The sequence below is a fragment of the Mastomys coucha genome, unplaced genomic scaffold, assembly GCF_008632895.1.
Source record: "Mastomys coucha isolate ucsf_1 unplaced genomic scaffold, UCSF_Mcou_1 pScaffold3, whole genome shotgun sequence".
NCBI classification, from domain to species: Eukaryota; Metazoa; Chordata; class Mammalia; order Rodentia; family Muridae; genus Mastomys; species Mastomys coucha.
Window position 1 is genome coordinate 61,572,093 of NW_022196909.1, and position 13,790 is coordinate 61,585,882.

The 13,790-nt window shown below is 47.2% G+C and overlaps 1 protein-coding gene across 4 annotated transcripts in view; it reads right to left on the minus strand.

The window, feature by feature from the left end:
* Ubr2 (ubiquitin protein ligase E3 component n-recognin 2) overlaps window positions 1–13,790 on the minus strand; it is an 86,262-nt gene that overhangs the window by 5,234 nt on the left and 67,238 nt on the right. For all 4 annotated transcript variants that reach the window (XM_031348567.1, XM_031348568.1, XM_031348570.1 and 1 more), the window contains exons 35-45: window positions 12,610–12,758; window positions 11,406–11,461; window positions 11,145–11,241; window positions 10,861–10,928; window positions 9,711–9,846; window positions 9,090–9,180; window positions 7,562–7,692; window positions 5,818–5,926; window positions 4,982–5,038; window positions 1,953–2,030; window positions 579–749 (exon numbers count right to left, since the gene is read on the minus strand). In XM_031348567.1, the coding sequence (XP_031204427.1) occupies window positions 579–749; window positions 1,953–2,030; window positions 4,982–5,038; window positions 5,818–5,926; window positions 7,562–7,692; window positions 9,090–9,180; window positions 9,711–9,846; window positions 10,861–10,928; window positions 11,145–11,241; window positions 11,406–11,461; window positions 12,610–12,758 (1,143 nt within the window). The remainder of the gene's footprint in view (window positions 1–578; window positions 750–1,952; window positions 2,031–4,981; window positions 5,039–5,817; window positions 5,927–7,561; window positions 7,693–9,089; window positions 9,181–9,710; window positions 9,847–10,860; window positions 10,929–11,144; window positions 11,242–11,405; window positions 11,462–12,609; window positions 12,759–13,790) is intronic.

Genomic DNA, 13,790 nt, shown 5'->3' on the forward strand with positions numbered 1-13,790 from the left:
CCACACACATGATGATAGCTCACAGCTATCTGTATAGCTACAGTGTACTCATACACATAAAATAAATAAAATAAATCTTAAAAAAAAAAAAGGTGCCCAATAGTTACTAAGTATTTTTTGTCTGAGTACAGTGCTCAAGAGCAACCAGGGCCTCTTCAGGGGAAAGTCTAAGAGCACCTGGCACGACCGAGGGAAGCTGATGCTGGGTTTATGAATTTATGTTTTATGTGTAAGTGTACGAGTCCACAGAGGCCAGAAGATGGCAGCAGATCCCTTGGCACTAGAGTCACAGACAGTTGCGAGCTGCCATGTGGCCCCAAATGCTGAGACCTAAACACAGGCCTTCTGCAAGAGCAGAAGTGCTCTTGTGCTCTGTCTGTGCAGTCCCTGATGGGGAGCTCTTTACCTGGATTTGGGGAGGATACGAGGGACAGGGTGCCCCGCATTTAAGGTGGCACAAAGGGGAGCTGAGTTGTCAGCTGGGAGCTGTCAGCAGCCATATGGGAAACGTGAGAGCCTTGGCCCTTTGTCGTCCATACACAGTGGTTTCAAAAGTCCCTGCAGTGCTCAGGCCTTACCTCAGGAAGATGCCGGCCCCGGAGCCGCAGGAGTAGGTGTGTGCTGTGCAGGCCCCAACGTCCTCGCCCTCCAGCTCAGCTTGGCAGCAGTAACTCTGAGAGCATAGGAGACTCCCACACACGAGGCACAGAGTAGGTGCTCTGCTCTTGTCACCACCTGATCTGGGGCACCTGGAAGACAGAGGCACAATAACCAGCACTGCTCCGACAGAACAGACACAGAATATAAACTGTCAGTGTTCACTCCACTGCGACAGGACACTAGGACACACACCCAAACCACATGCCAGAAACACCCAAGGGAGCAACAGGTAGATGGGAGTTCTGTGTGAACAACAGGAACTACTACAGGGTAGGGAAGAGTGATGCCTGCAGTCACACACAAATCTCAGACACATACAGCCACGGAAACAGTGAAGCTATGGAGGTGACAACAGCTGTTGCCTAGGAACAGAAGCCCATGTTAGCTTCTTAGACACACGGGACGGGGAGAGAAGAAACTTCAAACAAGAGACTGCTTTTATCAGAATGGCCTGTGGCATGTCTGCAGGGACACTTTCTTGATGGCTAACTGATGACGGGCAGGTAGACCTGGGTTATGTAAGAAAGCAGACCAAGCAAACCAGTAACAGTGTTCTGTGGCCTCTGCTTCAGTTCCCCCTCCGGGTTCCTGCTCTGAGCCCCTGCTCTGATCTCCATCCGTGACAGACTGTAACCTGTAACCAGGCTAACCCCTTCCCCCACCCCCATGTTGCTCTGGTCAGCGCTTTAGCACATTGACAGAGTAAACTAGGGCAGAGATTCAGTACAGCACTCGGAATGATGTGTCTACAGGGCAAGGAGGGAGACGCAGAGAGGAGACACCCAGAGCTTCCATCTCACAGCAATGCTTGATTTATGAAAGAGCATTTTTTATGCTGCCCGAGCACCAAGTGCTTAAAAATTCATTATGAGCTGGGCGGTGGTGGCTCACGCCTTTAATCCCAGTACTTGGGAGGCAGAGACAGGCGAATTTCTGAGTTTGAGGCCAGTCTGGTCTACAGAGTGAGTTCTAATGCAGGGCTGGAGAGATGGCTTAGTGGTTAAGAGCACTGGCTGCTCTTCCAGAGGTCCTGAGTTCAATTCCCAGCAACCACATGGTGGCTCACAACTATGTATAAGAGGACTTAAATGCCCTCTTCTGGCACAAAGGTGCACCTGCAGATAGAGCACTCATATACATAAAATAAGTAAACCTTAACATGACACTTTTCCTAATCATGTTATAGACAGGACTGCTGATTTCTCTTCCTCAATGAAAACAAAGAGCCACTAGCAAGCCATGTGACTGTCTGCAGAAGGATCTAAGGGGAGGGCACCAAGAGAGTAACTTACGAGAAATTGGATGCTTGGTTAATGAGGCTGCTGTAATCCTCCGGAAGGTCTATCAGTTTGTTAGCTCCTCTTGGGTAGCTGTGAAGTTAGCAATGAGACGAGCTTAGTAAATATGTGGTTATGGTATAACGACATCAGGTTAATTCTTGGTTTAGTCAAAGTAGAACAGGGGAAGGTGTACTGAGCGACCAATGGGCTGGCATAGTGTAAGACAGAGAAGGCAGCACAGCTCTTGCTGATGATGTAGCTGCTATCTGCCATCAGCAGGCCTGAAGGTCAGGGGTAAGAATCCCTCCCATGGAACTATGACAGCTTGGAGAACTAGGGGCCTGCAGTGCGGGCTCTCACCACCGGTCAAAAGTACTATCTGAGTCCATTTCCGGCTGTGGTGGAGATGAACCTGAACGGCTACTAATAGGTAACTATCTGAACTGCCTAAGATTAGTTTCTAGCTGGAGGCTTCCTGGTAAAGAGGAGGAAATAACACTGTCCTTCCTAAATTAATCCAAATGGCGCTGTCAGTCTTCTGGGCAGAGAGCAGCACCCAGGGCAAGTTTTCTGTTGCAATCTTTAGAGACGGAATAAAGCCCATCTATAACAACTCTCCCTCTTGAGTGTTCCAGTGACTATGTCCACCGCTCATGGTGAGATGGCTCAGGAGGCAGAGGTGCTTGGTGCCAAACTGATGACCCGAGTTCAACTCCTGGAATCCACAGGGTGGAGAGAGAACCGACACCTGCAACCTGCCCTCTCACCTCCACACAGGCATGGCATGCCTGTACCAACATCCATATACAAATGAAAGTGTCAGAAACCAAGCAGCCCAAACCAAACCAATTCTGCCTTCTACACTCTACTGCATGTGTCTTGTCTGGATTCTTTCAATGGAAAGAATCCCGTGGGCAGGGGAGCTGAGGTGGGGCTATGACGGCAGTGTCTCAGTTCCCATCACTTGATGTGCTCAGAACGAGTGACAAGGTTAATGGAGACGCCTTTAGTCTCTGCTCATTTAAGCAAAAGTTTGGTGGCTGCAGGAAGGAGCAGCAGGTGAGAGCACCCCCTCTTGGCTTCTACAGGTTGGCACAGAATTGGAGAACCCACCGACACAACTTCACAGGACTGACATCAGAAGGTGTGTACTTACTCGGGGTGATCTGAAGGCACTGTAAGAATACAACCATATTCTCTCTATCAGCTACATTGGTTCTGTGACTCAAGAAACCCAGAGAAAGAAGCTCAAATCCAGTGAGCACTTGAGGGCTTCTTTCTCAGTGTGAGCCACTGCTACCCCTATGGTTGCTCGGCACAGGGACTGCTGTGTGGTATCCACTCTCTAGCTACTGAAAGCCAAGCCTCAACTCCCCTGTGGGTACCCTGGACAGCACTAGCTAGTTATCATCATTCACTGCAGTTTAAAGGGAGCACACATGTTACAACTCCAACTTCAGAGAAGCACAGTGCCAGGAGTGGGGTCTGTATTTTCAAAGTTTGCCAATTACTGTGATCAGCATTTCAAATTAAGAAGCACATGTCCTGTCCCACAGGAAGACTGCTAGCTAAGGGTGTGTGGGGGGGTGGGGTAGAATGGGGTGACAAGCGACCATTTACAAATGTGAAACCCTCACAAGGTTCAACCCCTCACAGGTTCTGGCTCAGCATGTTCTCGGAACATGGGGCTGTAGACTCAAGAAGCAGCGGTGATATGCAGAGGAATGTTTTAGACAACCAGTGTGTGGTTGTTTGAATGAAATGGCCCCGATAGGCTCAGAGGGAGTGGCAATATTAGTAGCTGGTTGGAGAAAGAGTATCATTAGGGAGCGAGCTCTGAGGTTTCAGAAGTTCAAGCCAGACCCAGTGGCTCATTCTCTTCCTGGTGCCTGTGGATGCAGATGTAGATCCCTCAGCTCCCTCTGTAGCACCATGTCTGTCTGCAAGGTGCCATGTTTCCCACCATAAGGACAATGGACTAAACTTCTCAACTATAAGCCAGCACCAGTGAAATGTTTTCCTTTATAAGGTATCTTCATAGAAGTAGAAACCTAACTAAGGCACAGTGTTCAACTAATACTCAGACACAGATGAAACAAATAGGAAAAGAACCGGTCTTAACTGTATAGTCACCAGGGGATGCTATGGTAGTCAGGTGGTCCTCCCAGCTGACAGAGAGCAGGGAGAACTCAGGTGGCCCCACACTTACAATGTGAAAAGCACATAGAGATAGCTGGGCCTGTGCACTGTTGAGGTATGAACATTCCTTCAGGAAAGGAGTGGGGTAACCAGAAGCTGCACCTGAGATCCAGCCACCGCTTCCCCTGGTTCTAAGCAGCCTTTGGTCCTGGGGGTAGGGGAGCCTGAACATAGAGGGCAAAAGGTTGTCTGGGTTTCCTGAACAGTTACCTTCGCTCTTTCAGCGAGTAGCCACTAAGCTACATCCTGCATGTGAGAAGTGACTCCTAAATTCACCAGCTGGAACTGTCTCCTCTGCTCAGGAGAGACACCCAGCTCATGGAAGCTCATTATATAATTCCTGATATTTGGAAAATCTGAAATTCTTCATAATAAAAGAGGATAAAAAGAAATAAAGAAAAACAGCTAACAAAACCCAGGATGAAGAGCTATATTTCTAAAAGCAATTTCTCCATAACATAAGTTCTCCCAAACACAGCTAACAGTGTTTCTTTTTCTTTTTTTGGTTTTTCGAGTCAGGGTTTCTCTGTCTAGCCCTGGCTGTCCTGGAGCTCACTCTGTAGACCAGGCTGTCCTGAAACTCAGAAATCCGCCTGCCTCTGCCTCCCAAGTGCTGGGATTAAAGGCGTGCGCCACCATGCCCGGCCTGGTGTTTCTTTTCTCTACCAAGGATGCAGGGTATTTTGTTCTTGCCCGACTCCTGGCAGAAGACTGCAGTGTGCAGGCACACTGACTTCTGTAATCCTGAAGGTCAAGGGCCACAGCACTGAAGGAACTCGGCCTTCACACTCGATGTGGCTTCTCACCAGTCACCCACAAACACCTGAGTTCCTCTAACTCACCTTATTGCTCCTCTCTCACCATTCAGATACCGTTTAACTTCACTGTTCTGGCACCAACTTTAAGGCAAACAGAGGAGGAAACATTTTTATTTTGTGAGACAGCTGGCCCCACCTCAGCCTTCTGCTTCAGCCTCCCCAGTGCTAGGACTCCAGGTGTTTGCCATTTTCCCTGGATTTTCCGACATTCAACAGTTCTCCAATACTAAGTACATTCATTCCACTGCCATACAGCTGTCAGAGCCACCCGGACTATACACATTTCCTTACATACTTCCTCTTCCTCTCCATGGACTATACACATTTCCTTACAGTACTTTCTCCTCCATAGATACTGCTACGTTGGTAGCAGCAGTCTTACCCTGAAGCCAAATCCTTAGCTAGACACTCACATTCTTTCTCTTAAAAACTTATGCATTACTTTTGAGACAGGGTTTCTCTGTGTAGCCCTGGCTGTCCTGGACTTACTATGTAGACCAGGCTGGCCTTGAATGCACAGATTTCATAGTCTACCTCTGGGAGTGCTGGGGTTAAAGGCGTGTGTGAAACATCCTAATTCCTTTTTTTTTTTTTTTTTTTTTTTTTTTGAGACAGAGTTTCTCTGTGTAGCCCTGGCTGTCCTGGAACTCACTCTGTAGACCAGGCTAGCCTCGCCTGCCTCTGCCTCCCAAGTGCTGGGATTAAAGGCATGTGCCACCACTGCCCAGCTCCTAATTCTTATAACTTGAATAATGTGTTGAATTCTATCAAGTTCAGAAGTGAAAAATTTTGAAACATGAAAGACTAATCTTTCTTTTATAAATCATTCTAAACAATGTAGAAAAATGTCCAAACATTACCTTTCAATCAGAGAGTTCATGATGTCACTGTTTTCTTGAAAAAGGTGCATGAGGTTGGTTGGTAGGGAAAGGTAGTTACATAAGTGTTCAAAATGGCTTGTTCCAGAAACTGCAAATAGGAAGGAAGACAGGCATAAACACCCAGACTTATGTCCCCACAGACACAAGAGCTAGCAGATCCCCCCCCCCCCCGACAGATATCACTACATATCCTTGGCTATCCTGGAATTCACTCTGTAGACCAGGCTGGCCTCAAACTCATATACCTGCCTGCCTTTGCCTCCTGTGTGCTCAGTTTAAAGGCATGTGTCACCACAGCCAGCCTCTTCCTTTTTTAAGTAAGACAAAACTAAATATGCTATGTTCCCAACTTGTAAAAGGTCCCTGGTAGAATACGATTCCATGAATAGGTTGGTGTCAGATGACTCTTAAACCAGTTGCAGTCCCCAAGAGTCAGCCTGGGCCTCTGCAAAGGCGAAAACCTACAGTTTACATTCTGGGCTGAGTGTAAGCCTGGACAGAGCAGTCAGAGGTCAGCAATTCTACCCTAGAGATGGGCTCACACTAGTCGCCACTGCTAGCGCTGAAGGCAGAATACTGACGCTAGTCAGGCAGCCTTTAGGGGATGCTGCATGGGCCTCCCGTTAGCAGTGCCAGCACCAGCAGGGATCAGAAACAGAACCATGATCCTCACACTACTCTCTTTCATGGGGTTGGAAAAGACAAGGGGAACATGGGGGAGCAAGCCATCAACTGTCACTCAAGAACAGATATGCCATGATGCTACTGGAATTTCATGAGGTACAAAGAGAACTGACTTCCAAAGTTGTCTTCTGACCTTACTGCACACACACGCGCACACAGCCCCCCCTCCATAATAAAGTTGTTTTTAAAGAAGCTCTTACACTGTTAGTTTTGTTGTTTAAATCTGAGGGGCTGGGGCTGCAGAGTGGACTCCATGGTTAAGAGCACTTGATGCTCTTGCAGAGGGCACAGGTTCCATTCCTGGCACTCACATGGTGACTCACAACCATCTAGAACTAGAATCCCAGCACTTGGGGTTCCAACAGGTTCTCGTTATGCACACAGATGCATGCCAGCCAAACACTCATACATATAAAGTAAATTAAATAAAACTTAAAAAAAAATTACAAACCCAAGGACCCTAGCTTTTGAGTAATATATAAAGTGAGCCTTGCTTCTGAGTGATGATGCCTAAGGTGACAGAACAGGTACTCCTGAGACCGAGTGCTGTGTGATCGTACACAGAGGCTCTCTCAGTCACAACTACCTGGGATGCAGAGGCACAGCACACACACACACACACACACACACACACACACACACACACACACACACGGATGCCCACACTCATTCTAGGATGTGCTGCCACAGCCACGCCCTAAGCTCTCAGTGGTTCACCAGACACGCTTGTTTCCTGTTTCCTTTCAGACGTGCTGGGGTGTGAACCCAGGCTCCAGCACGTCAGGCAAGCACAGTCATTCACCTTTCCTTACTCACATTTTATCCTGTTTACTGTTGTTGTTGTTGTTATTGTTATTACTTTTCAGGCAGTACTTCTCTGTGCAGCAATGGCTGTCTTGGAACTTAGGATGTAAACTAAGCTGCCCCTGCCTGCCAGCGCTGAGATTATAGGCCATCACACCCAGCCTCATGTTTATTCTAAGTAGCTGGAGCAGATGACCACAAGCATCTGCTGCACTTAGAGGAAATGAGAGCTTACCTTGAAGGTCTGGTGGGGCAGGGACTCCATTTAAATAGTGAAAAAACAAAGCCGAACACTTGAGGAAAGGCATGATGCCAGCGCGGACGCTCCTCCACAGGTGCCAGCCAGAGGGGGCTGCTTCCAAGGCACTGAGGATGGAAAATGGGTGTCAGGGAAACTGAGGAAAGACTGCTGCCGTAAAGCGTGGTGTGAAGACAGAAACTGACATTTAGAATCACTGGTGCGACGGTTAGGTGGCATGGCTCAAAGGCTGGCAACAGCCTCAGGTACTGAGGGATATCAAGAGTACATAGAGAGAGAGCCTTCAATGGTAAATTAGAATTTACAAAAGTAATGCAGCCACATGCACAGAAAAATTAGAAAATGAAAACCCAAATCAGGTGTGGTGGCGCATGACCCCCAGCACTGGGAGGCAAAGGCAGGCAGAACTCTGTGAGTTCAAAGCCAGCCAGGACAATATATGTGGAGGACTCATCTTAAAACAGAACCAAAACTCAGCAGTTATTCCAGAATCTTACCCCATCACGTCTGTTCAGGCACACCGCTTCCATGCTGATCTGTCTCACACAGTTCTAGCTACACGACGTTTAAAACTACCATGCTATCTACAACATACTACATGCTAGAACTTTGAACCCATCCATTGCATTTCAGAATGGATCACAACTGACATCAAACTATGCCCCACACAAACATCTGGGTCACTTTAGATCCTTGCCTGCATAAAGAACACCAGCATGTGTCTGCTAACCCTGCAAGCTGCTCTGGATTTTGGATGACTTCATCAGTGCAGATTCTCAGATGGGAGAACTCTGTTTAAGAATGTGTGTGTACATGCACAGTGTGTCCAAATGTGTGTGCACTCAGAGGTAGGAAGAGGATGTAGGTGCTTGCTCTACATTTATTCTTTTGGGGCACAGTCTCTTACTGAGCCTGGGGGGGGTGTGTGCTGGAAGCCAGCAGGCTCCTGTGATCCTCCTGCCTCCACCACCCCCAGGGCCTTTTACATCGGTGCCAGGATTCAAACTGAGGCCACCATGTTGGTGCAGCAAGCACTTTCCTCCACTGGGTCCATGTCTCTGGCCCAGAACATTCTCTGAGCTTCTTGCTACACACTGTTCAGACCTAAGGAGGACTCTATTTCAAGGTACAATGACACCAATGTGGAACTTTATCTGTCACTCCTGGATAGCATCTTAGAAATATATCATGCTAATCTGATTTGCATTTGGAAATTGCTGATAAAATAATGTAAGTTCTAGGAAAGCAACTTCAGAGTGCATCTGATGAACAAATGAAGTCCTCATGGCCAAGCAAGTGTGGGTGGCTCCGGACACTGCCATCGTCCTCTCAGGATGTCAATTAGTTGTATCAGGTGCATGAATAGTCATTCCCATAGGTTCTTTTAAACACATCCATACACAGCAATTTCCCCTAATCAACAAATCAACCCTTTCTCCTGCTGACTCCCACTGAGCCCTACTGTCATGTGGGCAGTGCCAACCATGGAAGATTAGGGGCTCACCTTCCAGTACACTGGTGAAGTGTTTTGTGCAAAGAGAGAACGGCCAGTTCTTCTTCCCCAGTGGGATTCTCTTGATCCATGCCATTCTCTTCTGAAAGACAAGGAAACACTAGTGGTCTTCATTCCTACTGTGTGGGTGAAAGGCTGAGCGGCTCACCAGCCGAGCACCCAAACATACCCCACATTCACATATAACAGGAAATATGCCTATAAATACACAGGACTTTCATTTTCAACTGTGCACACAGTATAGATCCCCGTCTGTCCAGTGAGCCAGCCATTATACAGTGGCAGTATCAGCTAACACGTTGTCTTGCAGCCACCACACAGTGGAGATTACCAGCTAACCAACACACTGTCTCACAATGTTTAAATAATAGGATGCTTGAATGGAAACAAAGCTTAAGGATGAGCTCGCTGGGGTACTACTAAAATGTGCGAGTTCAAACGAAACTAGTATTCTGAAACACAACATTCAGCTGAGCTTAACCTATGCTGTGTACGGACTCAACGGAAGAAAGCAAAACCATTCACACTACAGGGGATTTTCAGAGGAGAAAGAAATTTAAAACATTCTACAGGAAGACAAACAGAAAGAGTAACCTGACTGTGGCCCGTTACCTGTACATGAGGTAAGTAAGATCTGTACGATGTGTGCCATAGTAACCAGGTGGAAGATGTGCAGGTCCCCAGTGGCCAGGCTGCTTCCTGAAAAATCCTGACACTGCAGAGCTGGGAAAGCGAGCACCAGGCCCACCTAGACACCAAAGAACATCAGCGTCAGCGTGGGTCTCTCCTCTCGGCTACACTCCTGTGCGCACTCCTGGGGCTTCTTCCCAGCTTAGCCCTCACTTAAACTTAAAGGGGAGGGTCTGAAAATCTACTAGACTGGATCAGTGATCTGAGTGGAGCTCATGGGGCCTGGAGGGTCGGTCACTAACTAGACTCATTTTTCCAGTGGGTTCCTATGGATCCAGTGGATTCCTGCTAATGATAAGGAACAGTGTATGAAACCTTCTCATTTTCGTTCCATTTATTTTCTTGTGTATGCACTCAAGAGGTCAGAGGACATGACCTCCACGTTTGAGCTGTGGTACACATGGCCAAAACTTTTTAAAAAAAGAAACACACAAGGCAGTATTACTCAACCATTAAGAATGAAGTGAAGTCACATACAGGGAAAAAGATGGAACCAGATACCGTATTAAATGAAAAATGTCAGACCAGAAGGACATATGTAGGATGTCTTATTCTCATCTGTGATATCTAGATTAAAAAAAGAAAGCAAAAAGGAAGAGAAGAGGCCCAAGAAGCAGGAGGGCAAGAGAGAGTAGGGGGAGGTGATGTGATGTGTGTGTGTGTACACCTATGGAAAATTCACAGGGAACGCTACACTTTTGTATAAGAACATATCCTAGTTTAAGTATAAAAAAGGGAGAAGAGGCATTCTGCCACTAAGTATTACAACCGAAGGGCTAGATCTGTTCAGATTCCTAAAATGCACAAAACCACTAAGTGCATAAATGTCAGCAACACTTAAGTGGCCGTTGCTTGTTTTACCTTAGTGGGTTAAGAGCAGACAATTGTATTACAAATCTCAGTCACAAAACCAAGTAAGACAGGAAGGAGCCCCAGACCTAACTAGACAAGCGTGCGGGAATCCATTGCTCGACAGTGCCTCCCATCTGCCTTTCTGTCTGCTGACTCATCAAGTCCAAGGTAGGGTTTGGAGTTCCATGAAGAGGACACAAAGCAAACTGTAAACACCCACCAGTAAATGAAACATGTCGACGTCTAATATGCACGGGAGGTCTTCATAGCTGTCACTAGGCACCAGGGCTAGAGATGGAAGGAGACATGTCAGCACACTTCAGACGGAGCATCACCCTCAGAAGCATGCACTAGTGATATGTCTGAATCTACAAGTTGGAGCACCAGCAGCGAACAATTCTAGCAAACACTTAATTTGTAATGGAGAGACATTAGACTCCTACAACAAGATCCCAAAGACCAGAAGCTGCCAGACATAGATGGTTGTAGACACTGAACACTCACATGCAAAGAGTTTACAGAAGTGTCCTTGTACCACGGGAAGTAGCGCCACTGTCCAATGTGCTGCTGCAAACCGTGTTAACGACCTGAGACAGTCGTCCTGAAATAAAGACGGCCTCACAGTTAGTTAGCAGAGAGAGGAGCAGATTCTGTCTAGAAACACACCACAGAACAAACAGACCAGCTAACCCCAGCCCCACACAATGTAGTTGATTGGCATCTTTACGGCAAGTGAGCTTTACTGAGAGGAGTGAGTGCTCTTACCAGTCTACAAGGCAGAGGGCCGAAAACAGGCTTCTCCTCATCACTCAAAATTCTTTCTAGAGATTCAAGATGGTTGAGAGGGTAAGTTGAATGTTATGTATATTTTTAAAGTTACTTATTCTTTGCTGCACATTTTTAAAAAGTTCAGTTATTTCTGAGGAGAATGTGATTTTGTCATTTCTTATTATCAACCCCTGCCTCGTTTTTTTTAAGACAGGGTTTCTCTGTGTAGCCTTTGCTGTCCTGGAATGACCTCTGTAGACCAGGCTGGCCCAGACATCTGCCTGCCTCTGCCTCCCAAGTGCTGGCATTAAAGGTGTGCAACTTGACTCCCAGTTAGATTACAACATCTTTAAGCTATTTCCAAGAATTCACTTTGGATGAAAGAAAAAAAAAGTGTGTGTGTGTGTGTGTGAGTGATAAAGGGCTCAGCAATCAGGAACATTGGCTGCTCTTACAGAGGACCTGGGTTTGCTTTGGTTCCCAGCATCCACTTGATAGCTCATAAGTTTCTTCACCTCTAGCCCCAGGGGATCTGACGCCCAATTCTGCTCTCTGTAGACATCAGGCTCACTTGTGGTGCATAGACATATATGCAGGCAAACATTCATACACATAAAATTAAGAAAAAACCCAGCCAAGTCTCTCAGTAAAAAGCAGCTGTAACCACCACCTAGATTTGTTTTCTTCACTCTACTTACTTAGAAGCTGTCAGGCAAACGAGCATTTTACCCATATACAATTCTTCCCTGAGCTCTCTTTATTACTTCTTTATACTGCTATTCATACTAAATATTCACTTAAAAACATAAGTGTTTGCCTACATGTCTGTCTGTGCACCACATCTGTGCCTAGTACCCAAAGCAGAGACTCCCCTGGAAGCCCTGGCTGCCAGAGACCACAGACGAGGCTGGCTTCTCGGGGTTTCTGCCTCTGCCTGGGATTAAGGAGTATGTCACCACAAGCAGCTGCTAAGAACATTTCTAATCAACACTTGGTGACTTAGAAGGCTCAGCTGTGCCGGGCGGTGGTGGCGCACGCCTTTAAACCCAGCACTTGGGAGGCAGAGGCAGGCGGACTTCTGAGTTCGAGGCCAGCCTGGTCTACAGAGTGAGTTCCAGGACAGCCAGGGCTATACAGAGAAACCCTGTCTCGAAAAAACAAAAAAAGAAAGAAAGAGAAGGCTCAGCTGTGAGCGTCTTACCTATGCTCTGGATAGTGTACGCACAGGTCCCCCAGCACATGATGGGCACACGGGGGTCACCTTCATTGGGATGAACCTTCAGTCCCACCTTGTAAGCAGCCGTTCCAAATGTCGTTAACATTTCTTTTATGCTATCAGAATATGGGTTCCTGTGTAAACATGCGTAAGATTAGCTCACAGTTGCACACATGGATAAAACAGTTTCATCTTTAAGTCACTCTGTCCTGTGCTGCAAACAAACCATTTAACATATGCAGAGGTAGCTGTGTGTCACTGTGCCCAACTGAGGGGGAATTTGTTCTGGGCATGAGCAGAGGCTTAGGGCTGAAGGCAGGACAACCACATACATCTGTTATCTGAACTACGGAATGTCTGGGTTGCTCTGAGGAATGCCCCCAACCTCCAAAGAGACTGGTGTTCCCAGAACAGAACCTCAGAGGACACGACTACACACTGACATCTGGGAGTCCTTGATCAAAGACTGGTGGTGGCTACTGACCTTGCTGTGAGACTCAGCACGCTCTGACCAGGTCCCCACTGAGTGCCTGTGCCTTACTGTAACTAGAACCCAAGGAGCAGACACACCAAAGGAAAGGTCACAGCATTCACTTAAGTTGGCAAGCAGCAACAAAACTTGGTACTAGAGCAGGACAGCAAGGCTTTGAGTTCAGTCCCTAGTGTGGGTGGTGGGCAGAGGGAGCCATGCTGGAATACTGTGAAAACAAGGAGAAGACCAGCCTGAGAAGGCCAGTGTGAGCAGACAGAGGACCACTTCAGAAACTAGAATCCCCAAGGGAGAACCTCAGCAGGACTCCACAGACTCAGCAGAAGAGACACTAAGGTAGGAAGGTTAAAAAAACCTACCAATCAACTACAAAGTCAATTAAAGGGAAGGGACACTGGAAGGACATTTCACACACTCCAGACAAGAGAAGATATAAGAGTTCAAAGTAGTTCTGTGATAAGGAAGGAGTCAGAATGACATTTTTTCTATATAGATACTTGAGCACGAAAGAACATTCCACATGGCAGCATAAGGCCACTCCATAAGTGAGGCACTGTGGGGAGAAGGAGCCAGCACCACACCATGAGACCCTGTCTCCAGAACAACAGAACAAGGCCGGGCGGTGGTGGCGCACGCCTTTAATCCCAGCACTTGGGAGGCAGAGGCAGGCGGATTT